Below are 27173 nucleotides of genomic sequence, written 5' to 3' on the forward strand. Positions count from 1 at the left end.
GGATCATTTCACATTTGCCTCTATCATGAATAGAAACCCAGCTAATGTCATAGCAAGAGAAATCTTCTGACATTTGATGAAATTACGAAATCTTAATTTTATGATTTGGGCATTTTTCAAACTGCTTAAAATCTCACAGGGCCTCTTTTTCAGCTTCCATCCGAGTGCTTCCTTCAGTTTTCATGTGCCCGGGTCAAACACCATAGCATGCTTTATGAATGCAGGAACCCTTGTTTCCATTTGAACAATAAGCGCACCCTGAAGCTCACAAGGACTACTGGGTTTTCGGCCCATCTTCCACAGATATGAGCACGTCTGTACTTGATGTCACTTTTTCTAGACTAGTTTACTTCAAACAGTTCTTATGCCATCACCAAAGTCTGTTTGGGCAAGAATCCTAAAGGCTCCGGGACCATTGGTGGGTGACAGTTGTTGAACAGGTCAGATTCAGGTGTTGTTACATCACAACATCCCTGTTTTCTTTCAATTCTCAAACAAACCTTTGAGCCATTCTGCTGCCATGGTTGTTCATTAAAGCACTGACATGAATCCAAAATGCTTTGATAATGTGTTTAAAAGCGGTCTAAAAGTAATTGTTATAACAACCTCCGTACACAGCAAAGTTACGTAATTGTTTTAATCAAGCTAATATCTGAAACATTTCAAGCCATGTAAACGTAATCAGTCTCTAAAAAGCACCACAAATTTTCTTTTGTATGTGTAATGCAGCTTGGGAACTGTTAATTACACTTGAAGGGATCCCATAGCAGCAGGCAGGGAGCCCTGAGGGGCCAGTGGTGAGACTGGTGGGACGGAGAAAACAGGTTACTTTGGTCTCGGGGCACCAATAGATGGCCAGATGAACCAGCAGGGGCCCCTTTCTTTTATTCATGATCCCAGTGGACCTCCCCACAGGTCTGGAACGTGAAGTCTGCTCACACTAAGCCAGCCCTGGATTTTAAAACAGTTACTTTTACGTAGAGCGTTTTTTTTCTTCTAATAATTGTTGTGATGAAGCCAGTCAAACAGACCTTTTAAAGGATATTGCTAGTTTAGCATTACAGTCATGTTTTCATGAAGGTTTTGTATGAAGCTATGAGCAATGCCAGTCTTAGAAAACATATAGAGAAGAAGAAGACAATGTTGCATAATGTAAGTCCTGTAACATGCTGGTGTATCACTGTGTTGAGGTGTGTGTGCACATTTGTGTGTGTCGAGGGGTGATAATCCTGTCCCCCGTCTGCAGAGCCCCAGTAAAACCCTGTTAAGCCACTTCATTCACTTTGATCCAGTTTTGGGGGCCAGTTTAATTTCCCATAATGCCGTTGATCAATGATTTCCTTTCAGCACTGATGTAATTAGTGGTTTTAAGCCAATTTTGTGCTCCTCTCTGACGGTGTTTTAGGGGGGGCTGGAATTTATTATCAGAGGAGCTTTAAAGAAAGATCAATATCAGCTCACACAGTGGGCTACATGAACATATGAGCACAAGCCGGAAAGTCTGCCTGTTTACAGGCCGTAATAGTTATATGGACTGAAAAACACAAATTTCATCCATAAACATTTACTCTGCGTTCCTCGTTTAACCTACAGCAGTTGGTGCTGTTTGGAAAACTAAGAAAATGAACAGTAACAACGATTAAAATCTCCCCCGAAACAATACTATCTCTTATGCATAATTCATCTAATTAATTATGAATATGGTATTACCCCACTAAGAAAGGGTTGTTTTATTAATTAACATGATTAAGTGGTTTGAGCCTGAGCAGGGCGGCCTGATTGCAAATGGTCAAATGATTAATACGAGCTATTGTTGGTGTTGTCGCTGATCTTCAAGTGCTGATCAGTTCTCACAACAAACAAGTTAAAACCTTAAATTCGCGACCACAACACAAACCTCTGATCCAGTGAGCAGAATTGCAGCAAAGCCATGTCGCTTCGTCCATCTCTACATCTCATTTTGGCAGTCGGACAGACAGCGGTGGTCCTGATATCTGTGAGGTGTCGAGCTTATTAACTTGGTTCTGATCTGTGATGCAACAGGGGAAAACAGGGCTCAAATGTCTAATTATGACTATTAATGAGAGGTCAGATTTATTCGCAGCTCTAAACTGAGTATATTCAAACCATTGTATTTCCCTTTTTTTGCCGCTGTCAGCCAAAAGAAACAGGCTGGAGGTTTGCCGGTGTCTTTGTCAGGCAAAACGTACACAGACACACAAGCAGTTTCACGGTGTAAAGCCATTATTCATGTTTGTTCTTAAAAGTCTTGTCCAGGGTGAATTATAGAGTCAGTTCCAGTTGGAGATAGATGCCAGATCCTCACACCTTTCATTTAGTGGGCAGGGTCGACCTGCTCTCCGTTCTGTCTGCGTTCATTCAATGCAGGCCTGCTTGTGTCTGCTGTGCCTGGGCACTCGCAGGCTCAGATGGTTTTTTGGCTAACTGAAAATATAACAACCTGACATTAAAAACACTGCTTTGATTTGTGCTGAATAAATGTTAAACACTTTAACGGGCTACAGAGATAAATATTGTGTGTTTTAGAAGTTTTTGGCCTTCAATTTTTTTCATAGATATCGTTTGTGAGACCGTTTATACGTTTACATTGAAAACAATACAGCTCGAAACTGTACCTTTTCATAAATTATTTATTCACCTCCTCAGGGCTTTCTTTTTCTTCACTGCAAATTGTCAGAAAACAGTTTCAAACTGTCCATCACGTTTCTTAAAGCACACGGTGACGCCTTCCAGTCACATGTTTTGTGCAGGCATTAAGCCCGGAGATGGGAAGTTAAGTATCTCAAATAAAAGTTGCCACACTGCAACACTGCAAAAGTTTCAGCCACAAAATGTTTAATATTTCTTAGAAGCAAGAAATCATTCTATATCCGCATGCAAATCACATTAGATTTAGATTTATTTTACACACTAGGGATACTTCTTTAACTCCTACAACACATTAGATTAGACTCTTGTCCCCTTTTTATGGTGAGCACGTGGTTCTGACTGACCAGCAGCCTCCTCTCTCATTTACCTGGCTTCCCTTTGAACTCGGCCCATCCTGCAGGGCGAACACACTTGTGTGGAGGGCTACAACCTGAAATTACCACCAGACCTTTTGCCAAGTCTCACTAAGTTGTCATTACTGAAAAAGCCTTTTTCACCCTTTTGAAGTGTGTCAGTACTTAGATGCCACTGCCCTTTAACCTTGTTCAGTTCTTCAGATATGTGTGTGTGTGTGTTTGTGTGTGTGTGTGTGTGTGTGTGTGTGTGTGTGTGGACTTCACTGTTTCCATTTGGCTGGCCAATCTTTAAAGTTGCTCACTGGTCTGTTTTTAGCCAGGGGTTGAGGCATGGCATTGAGTTGTTTCAAATGGAACCAAACTAAGCCTATATGCAAACAAAACCCAGGGAATTAGGGGAACTAAGCTGGCCTGCTCACAGTAACTCCCCGGCCAACTCTGAACAGCAGAAGAAGAGAGAGTGAAGCAGAAAAGGGAGACGGGGCAGTGTTAGGCCCTCTCAGTTCTCATGAATGGTCTGTTCTTTTAATTGTGTTGAACAAAACAACAGGGGCTAAGTAATGGGGTTTTAAAGCGAAGCACATTTGGGTGGATTGTGTAACGCCCTGTGTGGGTGTGAGGCAGAGGGAACACAGACACCAAGGGCGAGTGGGCGGCATTGTATGACAAGAACAAAAGGCAGAAGTTGGCAAACGGAGGCAACCATCGAAAAGCCTGGATCCAAACTGGCCAGCTAATTACTGACATGCATTGTCAAGGAGGCGGAAATGCAACAAAACAGGGATAAAGATGAATTTTTATACCTCATCCTCCTCACTGTCAGGTCCAGAAACAAATCCTGCAAATTGAAAAAGAAGAAAAAAATGAAGCAGGCAGATAGAGGTAGAAGGGATCAGAGGGATAAAGCTATGGGGAGTGTTACGGTACAAAGCGGTGGTCGTAAGACTTCCTTTATTCTGTCAATCCCAGCTCTCAAACACACTCTATAGAGCGTTCTCCACGTTTCTCAGCTGAAGAGTTTGGTATAGAACGCTGTTTATAAAGCTAAAAAAAGACGGAAAGAAAATAGGCCTCGAGTATACTTCCAGTTGCTGACTGTATTCAAATTTTTAGGTCAGTTTTGAAAGAAACGAGCCTCAAATCTTGAAAAGTTGGTCCGGGTAATAAAGCGTTTGCAGTTTGGAAATTCAGAGGTCACGATCTTGAGTGGGATGTAAAGCAGTGATGTTATGGAATAATTTACGAGGAAAAATGGAGGCGGAGAGTGAAAAGCTATGAATGAGTGCTGGGATTATTAATATTGTTTGAGTTTTGTTGTTTTTTTTTTTCTTTCGTAGAGCGCTAACATCTCCTGACATGTTTGTTCTGTATCCAGCTCTTTCAGACTTTGGTCTGCCATTTTTCTCATTCTCTGCTCCTGTGTTGTATTTTGACAAGTGTTTTGGGAGAAAAAAAATCACTTGTCATCCCCAAACTATGCCAGGCTGGTTTTCTTCCTCCTCCCCTCTTTTTTTTTTTTCTTTTCCCATAGAGGTTTCATGAGCGTACGCCGGTGATTTGGAGATGAAAGGGATGGACTCATCCCGATTCCTGCCCTGCCACTGAGCCGCTCAAACTCCCTGACAAAGCTGTCAGACTCCATTTTGGCTCCAGCTGCCAGAGTAAACTTGCTCTGCCATTTACAATCAACAAGAGGCATCGCAAAGTCCCGCTCCAGCCTGTGTCAGAACCCTCCAACTGCTCTTTTTTTTTTCCAGAGGCATTTAAAGTGTATTTTCTCTTTCTCTCTTTACTGTTTGGTGATTTTTTTTCTTCTTTTCTTCTTCTTCTTTCTCTCTGTCTTTGTTGTGTATTTTGCTCAAATTATTCTGATGTAGACCTTCTGTTTGTGGTTGGAACATGTTTACAGCCAGCATGAGGTACACGGACTGCAGAACATGAGGGTTTTCATCCTTGAACAAAAAGTTTTGATGTCGGTTTTGTTTGTTTTACTTATATTTTTGCAAATTTTTCACATCTTTTGACAGGCTGCTGCTGTCAGATATGAGTTTTTAAGGAATTGTACGTTAATAGCCTTCACTGTCAGTTTAAGTTTACTCATTTTTGCATCACGTCAAGGAATCATGCATAAATAGAAAAACTGTCTAAATTTTAAAAAAAACAACAACAACTTGTCTTTTTAACAATAGCTTCCTTTGAACTTTGAATGTGCTCAATTGAAAAATCAAGCCTCAGAGTGCTCATACTCCGCCAAGGCCAGAGGTTGCAAACTTAAATTAAACTGATGCCGAAATTTAACTATTCAATTAAAATTGAATAGTTGTTTCCTTTAACTGTGTTCCAACTCTCTTGTTCCAACCAAAATTCTTGAGATTTGGCTTTGTGGTTTTTTTGTTTAACCTCTATATCAAACAGACAGACGGCAGCAATTTGCCAAAGCAAGGCAGAGTTGGTGGGTGATGCACACTCACCCGTGCATCAGATGACACGGCTACTCGCCATGCTGATGGTTGTGGACGTATTCTTTTTGTTTACCGATGTTGTAAAACAACTGACCGTTTCTGTAAAACAATCAGTTGATGCTGATTATTTCTGTATTTATGGATGCCAAAAAGTTTGCGAAGAAGGCAAGTGGTGCAGTGGATTTACAACACAAGATGAGATCTGGTGAAACAGAATGCAGTGCTGGGTTTTTTTTTTTTTTTTTAATGTCAGCTATCTTTGTTTGGTCTTTTTTCAAAATATTGAAAGCTTAAATTACAGATGCTTAACCTCCAAAAGGTGATTCAAGCACATCTTGCCAATGCATCGAGACTCGGTGTATGGCGTGTCTGATCACATGGTTTTTGTGCTGATGAGTTTTCCTTTCTTATAAATCCACTAATATTTCTCTAAAAGCCATGTCACTGTCACAAAAACCAAGAGCTGCGCCACTGGGTGTCTAAAAGGGGCACAGACATGAGAGAGAGGGAGGATGCTTGGTATGTCTCCTGCAGTGCTGCTTCTGGTGTGAGAGAGGAAGAGTCTCCATTCTCTGACTGAGCTTTTATGTAGAGACACCCAGGGGAGAGCCAAAGAATGAGATACACAGAGGTGAGATGGTGCCACAAGGTACCGGGGAGCTTCTGTGCTTTTGACCCAGCCTTACCACCGGCCTTTGAAATGGAGCTGCAGCTGTTATTCCATTAATTGGATTTTTACCTATTTTGATGATCATACAGCCATTTGGCACCTTTTCAGCAAAAGGTATAAGCAAAAATAAACAATATTTCCAACTTCTTGAGTCTTGTCTGGGCAAACCTGATATTAAAGTGGCTAGTTTTTTTTGGACTGTTGCTCGGAGAAAGTATTTGAAACCGTCGCTTTGTCCTCTAAACCTTTTTGGCAAATTTGTAATGTTTTGCCGCCATACTTTGAAATATCAAATGCAATTGATATTTGCCATTTGGAGGCAAATAACTGTTGACTTGTAAGTCTGTGTTTGTGCCCCTACACCATGATCATTTTTTGTAATACTTTGAAGTGAAATAGTCATTTCAATATCTCGGTTGTGTCCGTTGTTACCCACTGAAACAGACATCTCACCATTACAAAGAGCAAACGCTTCACCCAAATCCATTTAGTTTGTCGCGCTGCGCCCAGCCTAAACCATCAGCTCGGGCCGGTCTCAGCGTGGCCCAGCTCGGCTCGGAATGAATCAACGCGTCCATAATCTCTGTGCCGGCATGTTAATTTTCGAGTCAAAGGGGCAGCTCCCTTTTCATCACGGCAGAGGCTGTGGAATATTCAGCGCGCTGCAGATGTTCATGAATAATGTCTGTGGCCAAACCCCTGGCTGAGGCTGGGGGAGGAGGGATAGAGGGATGAGTAAGAGGGGAAGGGAGGAGGAGGGGGAGAGGGAGGGGGGGGAGCAGTGAGGCCAGATGAATTACACGTAGGGGGGATCTGACAGGCGGCGTGAAGCTTTGTGATCATTCCAAAGTTCTAATAATCTCTCTCACCTTCTCCATCTCCCCAGTAATGAAAGAGAATAGGTGATTGCACCCCGGGCTATGTTCCCCGCGTAATGACTCCTCCAAAGGCACAGAGCCGCCAAGGAAAAATGAACTTTGAATGAGTGGCGAATTGGCTCTGACAGAGTGATAGACCGTGACACAGATTCTGTGGCAAAACAGACGTAGCGCTAATTGATTATCAATATTTTAGGCAAAGTGATGAAAATAAGCATTAAGAGATGAGAAAGAGGGAAGAGAGAAGGGAGTACACAACAGTTCAACAAGGGCTTTCATTTGTCCAATCTCTTCTGTTCTGTCTCTCAAGCGCCCTCTCCTCCTGTAGCCCCCCCCCCCCCCCCCCAAAAAAAAAAGACCCCAACCCACCCTTAACACACACACACACAGACACACACACACCGTACACGCATGCATGTTCCTTCTTTGGGATTTCATTCATCATGTATTATTAGCTCACGTCTTAGCTGTAATGGTAAAACATGTACCTGAACTTGTTTTCTTTCATTTTTGTCTGATGGTCTGCTGAATCTTATCAGGCCATTATTAGTCACCTTGTCATTTTAGAGTCCATTTTTTAAAAACTTTTTTATTTCCATTTAGGATTAAAATCACTTCATTTTTTTTATTAAGAAAGAAAATAGGTGACACGCTTTATTCAGCTAGATTTCTGGCAGGGTTACATTGCATCTCATCAGGGATTCTAACATGAAATTAAATAATTATACAGATTTTCTGAGTATGACACGCACACAGCGCACACAGTCACCGCATTATTCATGATGTCCACACCAAAAGGGTGGGACCGACTTTAGCCGAGACCACCAAGTTTGTGTGGCTATTCTGCAGTGTGTGTTTGTTCCTGTAATGTGGTCAGTTGTGCTCGGCCCCACTGCCGCTGCCAGGGTCTCGGCTCTCCTGCCTTTCTTTTCTAAGTGGCCGCCCTTTTGAACCTCCTTGTGTCAGCGCCGCGATTAGCGGCTCCAGTTTACCTTTCATGTGTGGGGGTCCTGATAGATTTAGTCCCATTTACCCTCTTTGCAACCACCGCCGTCTCGGCTACACACATGAGACACACACTCAGTGGTGTGCCATTACAATGGCATCCAACAGGCTTTCAGCAGGGAAACCAAAGCCTATTCTCCACCATTCAACAGCATGCTCAAGTGCATTCATACTGGAATAAATGAACAGATAGAAAACACGCACACACTAACAAGGCAAGCATATTTTTTTGCACCAACAGTGCAATGCAAACTACTCATCCTAATTTCTCAGAATGCGGCCATGGCTTTTGTTCAACTTTTCTGGCTGCAAACGAGCACTTTTTTTTAGCATTCTGGAATAATTTGACAAAAAAAGTGATCATTAGGAATAATCCACATGGGCTGAAAACAAACAGAATTTTTTCAAAGATCTTAACAACATGTAAGATTTCAATGAAATCATTGGTAAAAAAAAAACAACTAATATTTTCATATGTGACAAATCAGGTTAGCATTTGTTTGTTGGTCAGTAACTGCAAATGAGAAGTCTGTCAACTCTACTTATAGTTTTACTTGAGTCCAGGTTACAACGATTTTGGATTGCATTATTTTATGTATGTACATAGTATCGTATACTTTATGAAGACCACAAAGACCTTGATTCATTATTGTCTCTTTGGCTGTTGTTGTTCTCCCTGCGTGTTTTTGTTTGTATTGTAGTCCTTTATCCCTCAGTAAGTAAAATAATGGCAAATTCTTCTTATCTGTAGTGGTAATGCATCCACTTTGACAGTGAACATTAATCCAGTTCCTGTACATAACAATTATTTGGTGGGACTTGATGGAACATCTCTGTGTACGTTTGGACCATCAGGAACAAAACAGCTCCTACTTACTGTTCACTTATTTATAAAAAAAGAATCCAGTTAGTCAAAAGAGGGAGAGAGATAAGAGCAAGAGCCGACGGATCCCAGGTTCAGTGGCAGTGTTTTGTTGCAGCAGCGGTACTGTGAAAGGTCCATAAATGACCCGCTGTGGGGTCTTGACTGTCCATCAGTCTTCTTTTAGATAACAAGATTGATATTTTCACCAAGAACAAAGTGGAAACCAAACTTTCCTCTCGAAAGAAATGGACTCTAAATCAATGTCTCGGGGCATTTTTCAACAGTTTATTGCAAACAAACTGGCATCGGTCGTGTGCCTCCTCTTTCCAACCATTTCAACAAGAAAGAACACACTGAAATATCAAAGATGCTGACTTTACACCCTTTATAAAAACCTGCGTTTTTTTTTCAACTCCCCACTGTAAACACTTGTTTTAGAAACCTGCAAGCACTGTAGCAGCTTTAGAGGATGTAATGATTGCACAAACCTGTTCAATAGTTAAAACATAGCAAAGTTTGGAAGGAGCAGGAGAGTTTTTAAAGGGAACGAGGTTAGTAGGTGGATAAATGAGTAGAGTGGAGGACATAAAGGAGATTAAAGAAGAGTTAGAGAGGCGTAAGGAGGAAACTATGGTATGTAGAGATGTGTTAGGGTTGAAGCTGAGGGTGAGATGTCATACAGAGGCCCCAGGATGCTTAATATTTTACCGTGTGATCCTTGCATTATGGATTTGGTCTGATTGCCCTCTCAAGACCTTTGTCAGGCATAGATCCGCTGATGTTAGAAGTTTTTGTTACAGAACTTTTGTGTTAATCTAAGAGGCACGTCCACCCTCCTACCAAACCAATAGAATAACTGTAATTTTACAGCTAACGGGCACACATAGCGATGAAACGTTTAAAAATGTACTGGAAGCCCCGAAACATCTGCATTTTACTACGATATCTCCATACTGAGGGTTCAAGGTTGAACTTTGCGTGACCTGGTTAGTACGTTATAGAGGCTTCTTCTTTTTTTTTTTTTTTTTTTAAAGCTTTTCCCCTCTAAGGGTTGTGTGTCATGCCTTTGTATGGGAGGTATTTTTTGCAACCTACATTACTGTGTAGACATCTGTGTGAGTTGTTTATGTGTCCACAAAGCTCGTGGCAGTGCGTGGTCCTTAGAGTAACCGTCCTCCAGTCTCCTGTACTGCTGGAGGCCTCATATCCTCACCGGGTTTTCAGCCATTTTCCTCTCTGGCCCAGGGTCCAGGGCCTCTCTGCTCAGGGGTGCAGGTGAAGATTCATGGGAAACATTTTCAGCACTTGGGTCTACAGGCCATGATGGGCTGCTTGGTCCAAGCCGCACGCATGCATGAGGAAGGAGGACCCTGCTGCTTAAGTTGCTGTTTACTCGCAAGTGTTTTCAAGCTCAGACCTCCAGCGTGACACCAGGTTCCACACTGATGTGGAGAGGGGTTGGTGAGCACTGGTCGTCCTTATTATTCACTGTCATTCATTATGGATTTATGATGTTTTGCTTGGTGTGGGAAAACTTTGAATCTTTCAGGTTCGTTTATATCCTTGAAAGTTACTGACTTGTCACCTTTTAGTCAAGACCAGTCAGCAACGAAGTTTGTAGTTTAGTTGTTTCACATAGTCGTACTAGAGCAATGTCGCAATCATTTTGCAAGAACATGGTGACAAATGTTTCTTCCAGAGCATGATAAATCAACCTGAATTAGCCCAAACAGTTGAGAAGCCAAAGCTTTTTCTTTGGTATTTGTAACTTGAAACATTTGCTGACAAGATTAGGCCGATCTGAAGATTGTTGTTTGTATGTATTTTTCTTTTTCAAATATTAATTTCAGCTCTTAAGTGCTTCCCTGTTCATGGTTGAATTTGAGTAGGCAAAGGGTTGCAGTGTGAGAGGGGGAATTAGGATAACTAATTTCAGTCAAGCAAATAGGTTTTGAGACAATTTTATCTGCAGAAATATACATTAGAGGGGAATTTTATTTAAGTCCCAGTCGCTATGGGATGGCTTTTGAGTTTACATCATAGTTCTAGCTGCTTCTTTTTTTTTTTTTTTTTTCCCTGTAAACTTTACTTTCAAGAGTCTTCCTTTAGGTATTCAGTATCACTACTCAAGTCCTCCCCTCTTTGAGTCTGATGCAATCTCAGCATGGTCACTGGCAGGAAAAGGCAAACATGGAGCCCAGGTGTCTAGAGATATGGAGTTGTTTTATGATGCACAGAACAACTGCCTGCATGAGCAAAGCTCTGTCGTCTTGGATGTTGTCTCAAGCTGAGGACAGAGTCATTTCTTCGCATATTGAGATGAACATTCAGTGTGTCCCTCCATCTGGATAGTGCAGAGATCAGCGTGTCGGTGTTGCAACTCAGTGGCAGCGTTCAGCTCTTGATCCGACTCCTCTGAAGCATCCGTTACAGCTCAACAAGAGAGGACCTAATTGATGCCCCCCCATCCACTTCATAATATAATTATGAAAAACAAAACGAAGAAAAGATTCCACTTACTGCCGATTCCAAAGTAATAATTGATTGATTTTGTAAGATCTCACTCTATAATTGTTTAGTTTGTGAACATTTCATAAGCTTGATGACAGTATAAGACTGTGAAATGGCTCATTCAAGTTCAAGTTTCCTGCCAGACAGCTGTCTACTGGAGGGATTATCTGAGAATGACAAAGAATGCTCATACTTTTGTGAACTGATTACAATTTCATGTCTTTGCTTTCTTTCTTATGTCAGGATATTTTTATTTTTTTTTTATCAGGCCCAACACAAGTCGCACAATGCAGTTAATCATCTACTACTGTGCTATATGCTTCCCCTTGAATGGCTTTGTGGAATCACGCGCTTAACATTTAGATTACTTCATGTATCTCATCATGTCTGCCTATTTAATCACGATGTCCCATGTCAAGTTATACTTAATAGTCAGAAGATCAAAGTGAGCTGGTTTTGATAGAGTCCTGCACGGACCCACAGGCACCTGCATCTGAACATGCTCATACTCGGAAAAAGTAAGGCTCGACTACAGCTTCCAGCTTGTGTTTGGTTTGTACTGCACCACCCAGTGGCTCCTCGAGACATTGCTTCCTCTCTTGATCTATTTGACCTCTACGGCCGCTGTAGTTTATCCTGTGTGATCACATAAGTCCCACAGACACAAAGGTTTTATCTCAGCTGACGTAAAGATGTTAAAACAAAGTGGGTTTTTCTCCCCCCCTTCTCATTAGAAGTAATACAACCTTTACAGGCTTTGGGGTTCAACTTCAGTCAATGCTGTTGGGCTGATCTTTGCCTATGCCGATTGCAATTTTGGAAAGAATATTCTTTGCAATATTGTGATAGAATTGCATGAATTATTTTGGTTTAAGTTTCAGTTGTTCTCTTGAAACCTTCATTGGTTTTAAACTGAAGCAGATTTGTCTGAAAGAATCTTTTTTTTTTTTTAGCCTTCTTTGAACCATGCAGGACGAGCGAAAGAATCTGAAATATAGGTTTTTGATTTCACATGGTGCTGTAACTTTGCATCACATTTAGCAGCAAATTAAAATCCAATCTTTGTTTGTTGTTTTATTTTCCAAAATGTTTTGTGGTTCATTTCAAGTGCCTTCCATTCTTTAACAGAGTAGATTCGAGTGTACAGTCTATCTTTCGCAGTTTTTCAAAAAATACTTCCTCCTACCAATTTTTAGCCTGTCTCTCCACTCGTCTGTCCGTCTTGTCCTCCTGCCTGTCACACCTGTCATATGTCAGTTAGCGTGTCTGTCTGTCTGTCCAACAGCCTTATTCTTTTCTTGTGTTTCTTTGTCTTGTCTTTCTTGCTGTCAGAACTGTTATTCTTCACTTTGTGCACAAGTCTGTCTGTCTGTCTGCCTGTCTTCCACCCCGTCTGTCTGTCTCTCTGGGATTCGGTGTTGGTTGGGGCCCGGCTGCCGAGCTTCACTGTAAAGTGCTCAGCTGATTGGAGGGGACAGTTTTCCAATGGTGCTGCGCTGCCTCTAATATTCTGTTTGTCGTAGGGTGTGAGGCTGATTTATCACGCCTCCTCTCCTGCTGACATTCAGATTCACTTTGATGGGCAGCTGGACAGAATGACACCCACTTCTTCCAACACTGCTAACATCACTGCGGCTGCACGTGTGTCTAAACAATCAAATGCAATTTTTGTTTTATTTCATAGTTAATGCAAGATGTACAATGGATTTGAGTATGCTTACATTGAAACATGAAGACGTGAACTTACTCATAAACTTGCACAAATTCTTTGATTAAGTGGATAACTCTTGTGTTGAACTGTTGTGCTGAACTCTGCATTGCTTTTATTGAGCAACGTGGGCAGACGACTGCTCTTTTGTTGTTCCTTCACCTCACAAACTCTATAATATTCTAGCCTTTCTCACTTCTAATGCTCACTTACTGAACCCGGCCTTAAAGCCTGAGCTGCCGCACTTTAGCGTTGACTAACCGCCTCTCCCCACCCCCCCGATCCCTCCTTAATAACTCTATAACTCACCTCAGCCTTAGATTTAATTGCTTATCTGTGTGTAAACGTATTAACCCTCTGCTGTATCTGTTTTGCTGCCATCCCGGGGGCCCGACAAGCCTCTCTGACTGCCGCGCCTTACATCCAATGAATAGTCCTTCTCTGAGCGGTAATAGGGAATCAGCATCGTAGCAGCAAGCATTGGCGGCGTGTAAGAGATAAATCAGATTGGGGGTCTTGCTTTGCCAGTTTATTGAATCTAAATTGCGTGCACGCTTGGCCCCCGCCGGCCCTACACGGCCCATCCATCTCCCGGCTGATAATGGAGCGGGCCCGATTCCACCTGGTGGGAGCATTATTACATTTCCCCTCTAACGAGACCCAGCTAATCCTGCCAAGGGAGGAGGATGGAAGAGAAAAGAGACGAGGAATAAAGGGAACACGAGAGAAGAAGACAGCGAAGGAAAACGTTGGTGGAAGAGGAGAAGAAGGGAGGGGAGAAGTGGTAGAAAAGATTCTGGAAGAAAAAAAGAAAGATCCATCCTGGCAGCCTGCCTCTACCTCCCACTCTCGCTCTTTCTCTCATTCTCACTTTCCACCTCTCTGTTGCTGCGCATAAAACATCTTCCAGCGCCATCAGAGCTACATGGCCCCTGGGCCCCTGAGCTGCAATTACACTCATAATCACAATGCGATTTCACTGACGCTCTCCGCCCCTTACGGCTGCCATCCCTCCTCTTCCCCTCCGCCCCTGCAGCCAAGACTGAACGAAGTCTAAATGAAGTGAACGGCCTCTCCTCTCCCAAACACCCGGCCGTTTATTACCCGCTTTAATAAAAGTCCATCACAGAATTATCCTACAATGAACTGGAGCCACTAAGTTGCCAAGAAATAAACTTCCAATAAGCGGCCTCCACTACCAGACATGCCTCTATGGGTACAGTTGCTGATTCTTTCCATATGCTTTTTGCAGCTACAGTGTCAACAGGCTTTTTATGATAGTACAGCAAAGTGTGTTGCCTTAATGTTGTTTTTTTGTTTTTGTTTTTTTGAGTTAGTTGTATTTTTTTTTTTAAAAAGAGAAAAGCAGAGCTCCTTATTGATGTAATTAAATCATATCCCTGGCTCAGCGCTCAGGCCTACTTTCATTGTTTTGAGGGGGCAGGATCCCCGTGAGGCAGTGCACTGATGAGAGATGGATAAACAGTTTGATTTGCTGCTATCGCCCCCAGGCACGGTGTACTGGAGAGATGAGCAAGAGAAGGAAGAGAAGGCATTAAAAACGTGGAGGGGTGGGATAGGGCAAAACAGAAGGAAAGAAGCAAGCGAGAGGATGCGAGAACCTGTTGGGGGAGGGATGAAGGGATAGAGTTGGAGGATAAACATGCAAAGAAAAAGAGACGACAAATCAATCCTGTTGTTTGTGTGCACGCGGGTAATATTTTTGCTTATTTCGGCTCGTTTGTCTCCCCCTAGCCGTCTTAGCTGTTCCTATATCTTACATGGCCCCCGTTTATCTGCCTATCTTCTTTTTCCCTCCTTTTTCTTCCCGTCTCTCTCCCGCTCCATCACGCCTCCAATCTGACTCTCTGTCTCTTACCTGCGTCTCGGTTGCCCCGAGCAAAGAGTGAACTAAAGAAAACACATGAGTTCACTCACACGCGCAGGAAAACAAGGGTACACGCACAGGTGTCTGCGACAGGGAAAACTCACGTTTGTAAGACATGCAGGACGGTGCAGACCATGGTTTGGCTTTGGTGCTTTTTATGTGGACAAACGTATCAGATAATGATGGTGCTGGCTAAGAGAAATGAATCAGTGGCTGTTGATTTGGTTCGGCCTGCTCCCAGACACACACGCACACACACACACACACACACACACACACTCCCTTGCTCAGTCATCCATATAGAGTCATTGTGAGTAAAGATGCGGAACCTACATTCTTAACCCGCCGTATTAGCAGTGTGAGAGGCTTTTTGTCTGTGCCAATTACTGAACAAAAACAGTAGTGCAGCCACAGAAAGACTCGCACAACCTATGGTCCCTTGCATCTAAACACACACACACTCTCATACTTGCAAACACAAATGTCTAACACACAAGCAGACAGTCAACAAGCAGCGTACACATGTGTACATAGACGCCATGAGTGGTGCAATAAACCCCATTTGGACACCCGCAGCTGTGCCCTTACACAAACAGGCTGTAAGCACTCACAAACACTTACACCCACTCTTATATTGTATTAACCAAAAAAGTGCAAAGCTCCCATTCGCCGTCCTCCCCCTCCTTACTCGTCCGCTCACTCTCTTCAGTTTCAGTTCTCCTGTTTTTTTCTCAAAGTTTAAACTCATTAAGTGTAATGATATTGGAGACTCAATTTTACATAGCTCACTCATCAACCAAGTGAGATAGCAATAAAGGGGAATGACTCCACCGAGGCCCTAATGTTGCAAAATAAATGATGCGCCGCAACGGAAATGTAATTAATTTAGAGGCAGTATTGATAGTCCTGCCATACACGGCATTATATTTTTTAATGTGGCTTAACATCTTGATTATTCGGGGAGAAAGGTTGAGGAAAAGGAAGCCGAAACAACACGGTTCATGATGAGACATGCTCAAAATGCCCCGACGAGTGTTTACTCCCGCCGCCTCACTTTCTCTTAAGCTTTTCATTATGCCGAGACGATAAACACCTCTCAGGGAGAAACGCTGATTTTACAGAGGTATGAAGGGGAAGCAGCGAAGGGTGCCGCCTGGTTGGGAGAGGAGAAGGCTGCATCGTTTATGTGCTTGTTGATCTGTACTTTTTATGTACCGATGGGTCCTCTGATCGTTTTCTTTATTCTCTCTGATGAACACAAAATTTTGTTTCGAAAAGTGCAAAACAGTTCTGATAAACAGTTCAAATGAAATTGATATAAATTCAGCTTGGAAAAAAAGGGTTCAATCGTTTATTTAGCAATGCTTTACAGTCGCGTTGCATCAATTGTTATTTGAAAAATGGCAAATAATTCCTTAGCACCTAAATTGATCCTTACAATACTCGTAATGTTTGCTATAATAGGTGGAATAATGAGAGCTCACTGAGGATTTGCTTTGCTCCTAACTCGGCTTTCTGCTGTTTGTCTTTTCCAGCTAAGACGGATGAAGTTCTGAAGGCCAAAGTAGCCAAGAGAGAGGAGGAGGCCCGAAAAAAGCTGGAGGACGGTAAGAGATTGTTATTGTATGCATGTGGCTCTGATATGTGTCCAATACGTAAACACTGGCATAAAAACGATCCAATACACAATGTAGAAAAAAAAAGGCTTACAGCCTATGAAACTAACAGCAATATTTGTTGACACGAGACAAAGAGAATTAAGTCATGGTGGCTTTGTTTTCCATCAGTAAGTCCTCGGTAATTTACTTTCACGGATGAAAACTTAAAATACTGAAGAAAAGTGAGCGAAAAGACATGGCAGCACTCCTTCTGTTTTCCACGATTGTCAGACATCAGTTGAGTGGATAAGGGTGAATTTATTACGGGCAAATCTTATAAAGCTCCCGTGTCTTGTATATGAACCAACAGCTATAACTGAATGAAGAGCAAAAACCCGAAATACGCTTCATTTTCTTATATCAGGTAAATTGCTACATGCTCTGCGGATCTAATCTGTTTATAATAACACTCCATGACTTGAACACAACAATTCCACCTTCACATTTCATATATACTTTGAAAGCCATCGACTCAGAGATGCTGATTACGCTCTGTAGTTTTTATTAAGAAAGCTGTAATCTACATAAAAATGCAGGCAGAAAGGTGGAAATGTGCTTAGCATTGCAGGCAATAAATTCAGCACAACTCCTTTACTACCATTAAATGCACACACACACACACTCTCTCAAAGATTATCTTGATGCACATTCAAATAAAGTCAAGAGTAATTTGCTGTGGATATGCTAACAGTAATAAAAGTCCTTAGATAGAATAATGACCTGGGTCCCTCACTGACCAGAGCACGATATAAATGAGAATATCTAATGCGCTGTTATCACCACGCCGTGTGTTGATGTGCATGCACACACAGCCATGCGCAGTGATATCATTTTATTCCAAGTGCGTGTGTTATTACACCGCTGGACTCGGCTTCTTTCATTGTGTCATTTTTTTTTTTGCGTTTGCATGGACGATATGAGGCCGTGTGACCTTTAAAGTTAGCTGACCTTTTTAGCCAAATGAAAGTGCAGCCATCAGAAACTAATTAGCCCTGCACTCTTGTTTTAGTCCCTCACTTCTCGGAAGAATTGATTCCCTCTTTCTCCTTGTTTTACGCTTGCTTGTTTTTGTCTTTTTTCCCCAACCACTTTGCCAATAATGTTGATATTATTCATCCTTCTTGGTTGCAGTATTCTGTCTCTTCCCTCCTCTCCTGTTTTTTTTTTGTTTTGTCTCATGTGTTCTCTTTCTTCTTACTTCCATTTGTCCTCATCAACCGTGTTTGCGCCTCTCCTCGGCTCTCTGCAACTTTCTCACTTTTTCTTCTTTCGTCTTCGTGTGGAAGCATTGCCAAAGCGGTGACTAAGTGCCTCGCTCAGGGCAACAGATTAAGGTTCCAAGTCAAACAGTTCTCATAAGTGAAGTTCACGCCAAAGCATTGCTTCTTTTTGGAATCGGTTCATTCTTTCTCCCCTTTTGCTCAACGCCCAATCTTCCCTTACCGCAACTCCTCATTCTGTACGTGAAAAAAAACAGTGCTTTGTTCGCAGTATGGTTCTTTGAGTTCAGAGAAGTACGATGAGGTGGCTCCAATGGCTCGTCCTTGCCTAGGTTGCGAGAGAAGCCAGTCACACTGTCACTGGAAAACGTGAATGCAACTTTTAAAAGCAGAATCAGCTAGCCCTCTATCCTTTTCTGCCCTTGCTCCCGGCAAAAGTAAAATTGAGGAGGTGGACCGTTGCTGCTGCTAAACAGCAGATCACTAAGGGTTTCCTTACTCCCTGCAGGGCCTCGCAGAGGTCAGCACAACTGCAAAGTTTTCACTTGAACTGCTAAGTCAACTGAAATGGAAAAAAAGCTTTTAAAGAAAATGGAGGGGAGAAGTGAAGAACACTACCACCTACACTCCACGTTCATAAATAGATCCATATCCTAGACTGGCGATGTGTTTTAGTTAGCTTAGCCCTAATCGAAACCGCCGAGATCTGATTCATGTGGATGCTATGATATGCAAGCTATTATTGTAGCAAACTGCAGCTGCATACTGTGGAGCCCTGAGAGAAGAGAGGGGGATTCATCTGCAAGGTTTACTGAGAGAGAGGAAGGAGAGGATCAATAACTGGCCCCGTGGTCATCAGTTAACAAAGTAGTCTCCACTTAAAAGGAATGTTTGGCGCTCTCTGGTTAAGGGCAGCCAGATGATGCTAGTGGTTGAAGAAGGAAACGCATGATATGAAAGGGTGTGAGACAGAGAGAGGTGGATGATTCCTTTGTTAGTTAGATGCCTTGTTTAGGCTATTACAGCTTAGAGATGCTGTTTGTTTGCCCAGGGGGCTTTTAGCTAACACAGTGAACCCAGCTATAATAAGACGGACACAGTCGGTTTGTGTGGACTTTACTGTTAGCTTTATCGAACGCACAAATATCACTGTGAATGGCAGTACTGGATGTGTCCCCGGACAGATGAATATGTCAAATTGCAGCTAAACGACTCTGATTTTTGTGGATTCTATTTTTTTCTGTACATCAGAGGTATCTGCGACCACTGTTGCGCCTCGTCCCCGCTTTTTTTCCCCGCTGAGTTTACTCTCGCTGTAATTAGTTTGTAATATATATCTTTGTAATATATTGAAGCACACCGATATGTTGGTGGAAATGAAATGAGCTGGTAAGTGCAGTAAAGGTTGACTGGTGACTACATCAGAGAGTAAATACACTGGGTACAATTTTCCATTATTTATCAACGTGACATTTATTTTTTCTCAATAAAGCATTTTGTCTGCGTAATGTCCAAAAAGAGTGAACATGCTCATACTGCTCACCGGTATTCATCTTTTCTGTTTTTTATAATTGATTTCCAAAGGGTGCTGGGAATTGTTTACAGGTATGTGAGCTGCCGTCTGCACAAACCCGCTCAAATTTCTGTCAATTCCCGCCTTTCTCTTCAGATAAAACCTGTAGAGGTTAGGAAGATGTTTGCACAACCTCAAACACATTCAGCGCTGTCATCTCGTGAGTTGTAGGCCCCTGTGTCTCATTTCTGAGGCTCTGACAGAAGCACGTTTGAATCTCTGCAGCCTTCCTCCAAAATACGGAATGACGTAGCTATGGATTGCACACTAGCCTGTAGCTTACAGACGATATCTTAGCCCTGAACCTGCTCCGTCCCCATTACCTCAAACCACCACCAGATTGGGAGATCATATATTTTAATGAGACGTATAATAGCTCTTTAACCCATATCATTAGGGGAATATAGTATACCTACCGTTTGCTCTTTTGCCTGTTAAACGAAAGGACTGTTTCCCTAATTACGCGGTGTGTAGGACAGGTCACTGGTTGGGTGTGGACCTGTGTGTGTGTGAGTCTGTGTTGAGGAATTATATGGCCATTAAATATTCAACCCCAAGCCCCCCTTCCAGCCCCAGCACCCCACCCTCTCTCTCTCTCTCTCTCCCTAGCATCCATTAACGCCTCATCACCGTTTAACTAGCTCTGTTGTCAATCACCTCAGGGCCTCGGCTGAAACAGAAAATATCTGGATCTGGTTTCCTGCCTTACTTGTTCAACATAAAGGAAAAGTGAGAGCGAGAACACACACCCCCCTGCTAATGGAGGGATATCTTAGTCAAGGACAATTAAATATAGCTGAAATATCATGTAGGGTGAGTGCGACCGCACCATCATTTGTTTGAAATAATATTTCTTTGTTTGGTATAATTGCATGCGCTGCCGAACAATTTGTCAGTCAGCTGAAATTTCACCTCTGCATTCATACCAATACCGGTGTGGGTGTGTGCATGTGTCCATAATAAATGATGTGATCCCTTTTCTAATTGAAAATAATAACTAATCCACGGATAACAAGCTCTTGTATAATCCAAAGCCATATCCCTTTAGTTCTGGCCTATCTCGGCTGTAATAAAAGACAGGAAATGAGAGGCAAGTGAGAGTGGTGGCTTGGACATTGACGCTTAATGTAATCTGCCTGGAAATCAAATTATTTGACCTGGAAAGCCTAACAATACAAAACTCCTGCCAGGCTGCTGTTAAATATTTAGCACGTGCCTGTCATGAATACAAATGGAGCGCAAATTAGAATCTACAGGCGCGTGACCCCCGTATCACACCCGGGGAGCATGGGGGGGCTGGCTCTGCTTTAAATGTTTTAATTACCGGGGCCACGGTGTGGCGTGCCACGCTACCGCACCGAGCAGCATCGCTTGAAGGACAAGCAGCGAAATTCAGTTGCTGGTAAACACGAGCAATTTGGCGTCCACTATCTCAACACATTAACTAAAACATGAAGATTCCGCAAGGAGAGGGTCTTAATTAGACCAAGACGCCCTTATAGTTCCCAGCATCCTCACTCGGGCTCGACAATATACTTTTTTTTCCCTAAAGCTGTGTTCTTTCTCTTGGTTATATGATCTGCCTTAGTACCTGAGGGAGGCACTGTATTGCTCTCGTGGACTCTGTACTGAAGGAAGATCTGTCTCAGTGATTTTGATGTAAGAAAATCTGGTTTGTATTGATTGGGTATTGATTAGTGGAGTTGGCCTCATCTCCTGTCGTTACTTCAGATGAATGGCCTTATTTGTTGTGTTATTATGTTCAACACAATCATGCCAGGAACAGTCAGAGGAGTATTGAACCGACACTTCATTGGCTTCATGGGTTCTATTTGTTCCAGGAATTAAAGGATGTTTTCTGCCAGTATGGCTCTGCATGGAAAGTGGAAAAGAGAACACATTGACAGGCATTTGCGCCATCACTTCAAAGCTCTCTATCAAATACAATCTTACTTGAGAACATTCCACATTAATATTTGATTATTTTTCGCTGCCTAAATGATGGTGAGTAGTGTCACAGATTCATTCGAGCCATCTTTCTTTTTATTTTCTCCCCTCTCCTCCCTATTCATTCAGGTTTGTGGTTCCCCCCACGTTGAAATGATTAGTTATGCTAGGCTTGTAAGCACTGAATCAGAGTTATGGTCCCCAGGGAAATAAATTTGGCAGAAAATCAGTGTGAGAAGATTTAATTATCACGAGGAGACCTTTTTTCCTTGCCTTGGCCCACTGAAGCCCGAACTCCTCTCCCCTCTTTCTCTCTCCTGTTTCTGTGCTCAGCTCCCCTCTCCGCAGCCAAAAAAAAAAACCTTCCGTCCGTGCCGTGCGCCAGTCGCCTCTTTGCCTTCCTTCTCCTCCCAATTTGTTTCATTGCATGGTGATAAGCCAAGCAATTACCGCTTTATTGATTTTTCATCATTGCAAATTTTAAGCTGATTTTTTTTTTTTAATTTATTTTCTTTCTTTCCCCCCGTACATCCTGCTTACCCTTTCCCCCCTCGGAGATGGCGCTGCAAGGTGATTAGGTGACCTCCTGTCCTAAGCGCTGCTGGCCCCCGTGAACGAGTGGTGCTGAATGCCGAATTCAGCTAACCCCGTTTGACCCACTGTTGTCCCGGTGTAATGGGATGCTGATGCCGCCTGGTGTGGCTGTGACGGCTGCGGCCAGGGAGCTTATAGCTTAATAATTTCTATAAAGATATCTACGGAATGACATGTTTGACTCGACAGCAGCCAAGCTATCTCTGCCATAGGGTAGATTACACAGAAATTGACCGTGCACGCTTTCGTTCCATGTTCATTCAGGTCAAGTAGACGGATGATTGACAGCACCCTTTTAGCCTCTGTGATTGGTAATCGTTTCTTAGGTCACCCTTATCAATTAACCTGCTGCCAGTAAAACCAATGTACGTTCAGCAACTCCGCATTGAACCATCAGCTTGATATATTTTCCTGATTTTTTTTTTATTTTCTATTTATTTATTTATTTTTTGCTATCCATTCCATTTAGATTTGGGATATTATCAGGCATCAGACACTGAACATGAACAGATTTCATTAGAGTTCATGGCGAAACATACATATTTTTTTGCTTTTAGCGAATGGTTTATAGTCATTACGGCAGCTTCAATTTTTTAAGATAAAATGACCATTCTGGGAATTTTTAGGAATATGTGGATATTAGTAGGATCATTAGAGCAGCTGGTGGTAGAAACATTGCCTGTGTGTCAAAGTGGCTGACACACACTCACACACACACACACGCGCTCGCGCACAAACTTGCAGGCGTATATCTGGACATGATCACTCACAGCAGTCGTGTGCTTGCTTCAGTCTAACAGGGTGGTCAGACTGCTGTGATTAGACATACCCACAGACTGCTGCAGGTCAAAGTGCTGGCATCCTGGGTGGCTCTGGCCATGTGATTGCCCCTGCAAGGTTCGTCATTAGACATCGGAGGTCACTTAGGAGTGTGTGTGTTTCAGTGAGACAGCAAGACTTGTGATGTAGTCACGTAGTTCCCCTTATCGTTTTAAGAAGATCATATTGTCGGCAAACACATGATATAGTAAGAGTTGCAAAAAGTGATATTTATTACCAGCATGAGCAGAGTAACAATGTTTGGTACACCCACAGTACGACACATTGCACTGTAGATTAATTCAAACTTTATGATCCAGTAATGAAGACTGACACTTTTTGGTTAACGTCAGGGTTCGAAGTGACAGATTACACTTATCCTTGACTCCTTGACTTGAGTATTTATTTTTTTTATTGTAATTTTAGCCTAACTCGTGCTTGTTTTCAAGTATTTTACATAACTTAAGTTTACATGGCTTCCATTACAGTGTAAAAGAGAAAGTCGGGTGCGCCAGGCAACCTGCCGTGATGTATAAAGAAGAGTTAGCAAGTCGGTTTCAAATTTAAATGCCAGCCACTAGTGAACACGATTTAATTGAAAATTGTTTGAATACAACAAGACCTTCCTGCAGATGAATATTCAAAATTTTGGTCACATTCACCCGAGGCTGGCTTAGAGGAAAATTAAACTTCTTTGCCACTAATAAGATACCAACTTACCCTCAAGTACAAGAAAGGTAATAGCCTTGTTATTAAGTGTCTATTTTATTGATAAATGTGGAGATCCAGCATCCAGCCTGTGAAAACACGTGCAGGTCGATTAACCATAGCTATTTAATTTCATGGTCCTGTGGTGATAGCCACAAGCTTTTCTGGTGTGGGGTCAAAATTGAATTATAACAAATTCAATTTGGTTTAGATATATTCATATTGTTTTTTATGTAAGGACTTACTTTAATTGGTGTAAAGGATCTAAAATGAAACTAGCATTAACATGTAAATTCTAAACATACCGTTGTCCTTTTTGAAACGAGTTCCTTTTTACTGTTACTCGATTGGATTTTAACACAGACAATTTAACTTGTGTCTCAATAGAAGTAATACTTATCCTTGAGTTATCTAGTAAACCTCTACTTTAGTGCTGCACTACTACCTCTGTAGTCTTAGTAGTCATATTTCAGCAGAGTATTTTTGCGCCTCAGTTGGAGATGAGCTCCACCAGCGGCATTGAAGAGTGAGGGTTTTGTTTTTGGGAGCTGGGTTTGTGAAAGTTACATAGGGTGAGAGTAAGAGAGTGAGGCGAGAGCAACATTGCCTCATTAATACTCAGGCATATTAGCACGGAGAGAGTCCCGGACTGATAAAGCCCTCACTGACATTCTAATGCAGCTGACAGAAATCAAACGTATCAGGACTGACTGGACGTTTCAAACACTGCTCTGAGTTATTCATGCATTTCCTTCCTGTAAATTAGACCGTGAAAGAAAATAATTTGTTGCAAGGAGTTCTTGGATTTACATCCAAATGATTGTGTCACTTTTGTTTTGTTATTTCGCGTGAGTCCCTCCAATAAGGCAAAATAAAGGAGAGCAATGTTTCACTCAGTGCCAAGGTTATTAGTCTACAACTGAGGTCAGAAGAGGAGGAGGTAGGGAACATTTTCTTAATTAATTACTACTCAGACACACTCACATGCGCACACTCACGGCCATGACCTTTACTTATATAGTTTGAGGCAGACCACACAAACAGGGCCCTTTTCCTCTCTGTCCTTTTCTTATATCACCAACACACACACACACACACACACACACACACACACACAAGCACGCTGTCAGGAGGCAGCGGGGGTAAAGGGAGAATCAATTACAGCTCAACTAAGGAGAAGGAGTTGGGTGCTTGATGGCTGCATGTCAGGAGGACTGTAGGTCACGAGGTTTGTGTGTGCCCGTGTGCGAGTTGCATCGGTGTTTGTTTGAACCGCGTGCATTTCCAGGATTCTGATTACATCATTTTCATTTTAAAGACCTTGCTCCAATTAAGTAATTAGTTGCTTGGTGTTTCTCTAATTATAGAGTTGTTCATAAAAGAGCTGCTGACCAGCCTGCGATCGGAAAAATGGAGACCGCTGCACTTTTTCCTGCACGCACACATTCAGCGCACACGTCCACCCACCCTGGTTTAAAATCAAGTTAATGCGGTCAAATGCTTGTTATTTCTGGTAAAGGGCAGGGCAGGCTAATCACACTAAAACAGGGCTGCGCTTAATAAAAAGCTCCGTGGGTGTCGCAAACATACCCCGTCTTAAGCCATGAAAAGACACGGAGTTTATCCCCACTTCTTGAAACTTATCGGATTATTCCTGCAACAGGATGATAAAGAGTGCACACTATTTCACAAAATCAGACCAATGGGAAAGAAAATGCAGTATAATAATGTGAGGAATGTCGCCAAAACCCATTTGAAGACGGTCAACACAGAAAGTGGCTGTGATCTTGAATGTCTCACCACTCAGCCTGTGAAAGCGTCACTATTTAATGAGATTCTGTGATGCTGCCCAGACTCAGGACATCGACTAACACTCATACCACTCTCTTTTTCTCTCCCGCACACACACACACACACACACACACACACACAAACAGCAACAAAAGCACACCCAGCTGGTTTCAGTTAGCTCTCTGTGTTTGCAGATATCACTGTGCATGCAGGTCAGCAGGGACAGTGAGGACTTTGCAAGGATTACAGATAAATGGCTGACTTTTATTCAGCTACTAGAATATAAGTTAAGATACTTTTTAAACTTCGCTTGTAGCTGCAGTAGTTTCTTAAAAGTTAGGACACATTTCTGTGGAAAAGTATTGTTTTTTATTGTGTTATATAGAGGATAGAACGATGGACCAATCTATTGTTCCTCTCCACAAGTTTTGAGATAGAATTATGACAGACACTGGAATTGAATCACCCTAGCAGGAGTATTTGTATGGGGTCAGTTGAGGAGACAAAGTTGAGAGCATAAAGGAGCAGAACCGGATTGAATGACAGAAAAGAGAGAATTGGTGAGTATGGGAGGGATGAGCAAAGATGTGGATGGAGATAGCTGAGCCTGGCGCGTGGCTGCCATGTCATCCTGTCATTAGCAGGTTGTTTGGGTCTTTAATTCATCATTCAGACCTTTATTGACTGCAGAGAGGGAGATCACTATCAGCAGGAGACACACTACAAAAGCGCGTGTGCGTGAGACACTCAGTCACCAGCTGCTCCTCATTTCCTGATGCCAAACAGATATCACATAAGATCATATGAGCATAGTTGCTGAGGTCAAAAAAATGCTCAAGGTGACATTTTAGGCATTAAGTCCAAAGAAAGTGATCATATTTGGTAATCGAAGTTCTGGCTGAGCGTCAGCTTGATGGGAATTTCAGTAAGGCACCTGAGTATTAGTGATATGTGACAGGCCCTTGATGACGGTGACAGGAGCTGACAGAACTCCACAGGGACCAGTTGACACTGATAAGAAGGTGAGCACCACATGGGATCACTTGGCCTGTGTATTGTGCTGCGTGGCGCATTGTTGCTGTAAAATGGGCTATAGAGACATGCAGCTTCTTTAAGGAAAGGGGGGGTAGGTGTAATATATGAGTCACTGTGTGTATTATGTGTGTGTGGTCTCGTGGGAACTCACATTAGACTGGCTTAGCCACCTGCTCTGTCATTGGACATCTCCCTGCTCACATTCCCACTCACAAACACATATATACATACGCGCACACTCCTTGGGGACAGACTCGGGACATCTGGCTCAGCCTGTTAGATTTTTTTTTTCCTTCATTTTAAGTGACCTGTTGACCCCGCGACCGCCACATGCGTCAGACAGGCATCAGCATCACAGCGTCACACCTTGTCATCATTGCAGCCACCAAATAGGGGCGCTTTATACAGCGCGCGCACTGTTATGAGGATAATTCTATAACTGAGGATTCATTTTCATTGTACTCAGTTAAACCAAAAATGTAAGCAAACATAAAACCTAAAGAGAAAGTCAAGTTTGGTCTTGGGGGAAGCTGCACGCGCTCAGATACATTACAGAAATCGTTTCTCAAGTTTAAAAGTGTAACAAACTATCGCAGCTTTGGTAGTTCAAACACATCCAGAGACTCATTGAGTCATCGTTCTTCTCTATAACTGCTGTGGCCCTTCCAATCATGGAGTCTGTTAGTTTCTTGATCAACTCTCAACCACAGCCTCCCAGGTCTTGATTTGAATAGGTGTATTTCAACTGTAACTCCCACATTTTAGCAGGGCCCAGAATAATTTTAGTGGGATTTAGGTCAGACGAGGAAGGGCCC

The 27173-nt window shown here is 42.5% G+C and overlaps 1 protein-coding gene across 1 annotated transcript in view; it reads left to right on the plus strand.

Annotated features, from left to right (window-relative positions):
* rsrc1 (arginine/serine-rich coiled-coil 1) overlaps positions 1 to 27173 on the plus strand; it is a 108389-nt gene that overhangs the window by 70722 nt on the left and 10494 nt on the right. The window contains exon 7 of the mRNA XM_075474406.1: positions 16549 to 16620. Coding sequence (XP_075330521.1) covers positions 16549 to 16620 — 72 coding nt within the window. The remainder of the gene's footprint in view (positions 1 to 16548; positions 16621 to 27173) is intronic.

The sequence above is a fragment of the Odontesthes bonariensis genome, chromosome 9, assembly GCF_027942865.1.
Source record: "Odontesthes bonariensis isolate fOdoBon6 chromosome 9, fOdoBon6.hap1, whole genome shotgun sequence".
Taxonomy (NCBI): domain Eukaryota; kingdom Metazoa; phylum Chordata; class Actinopteri; order Atheriniformes; family Atherinopsidae; genus Odontesthes; species Odontesthes bonariensis.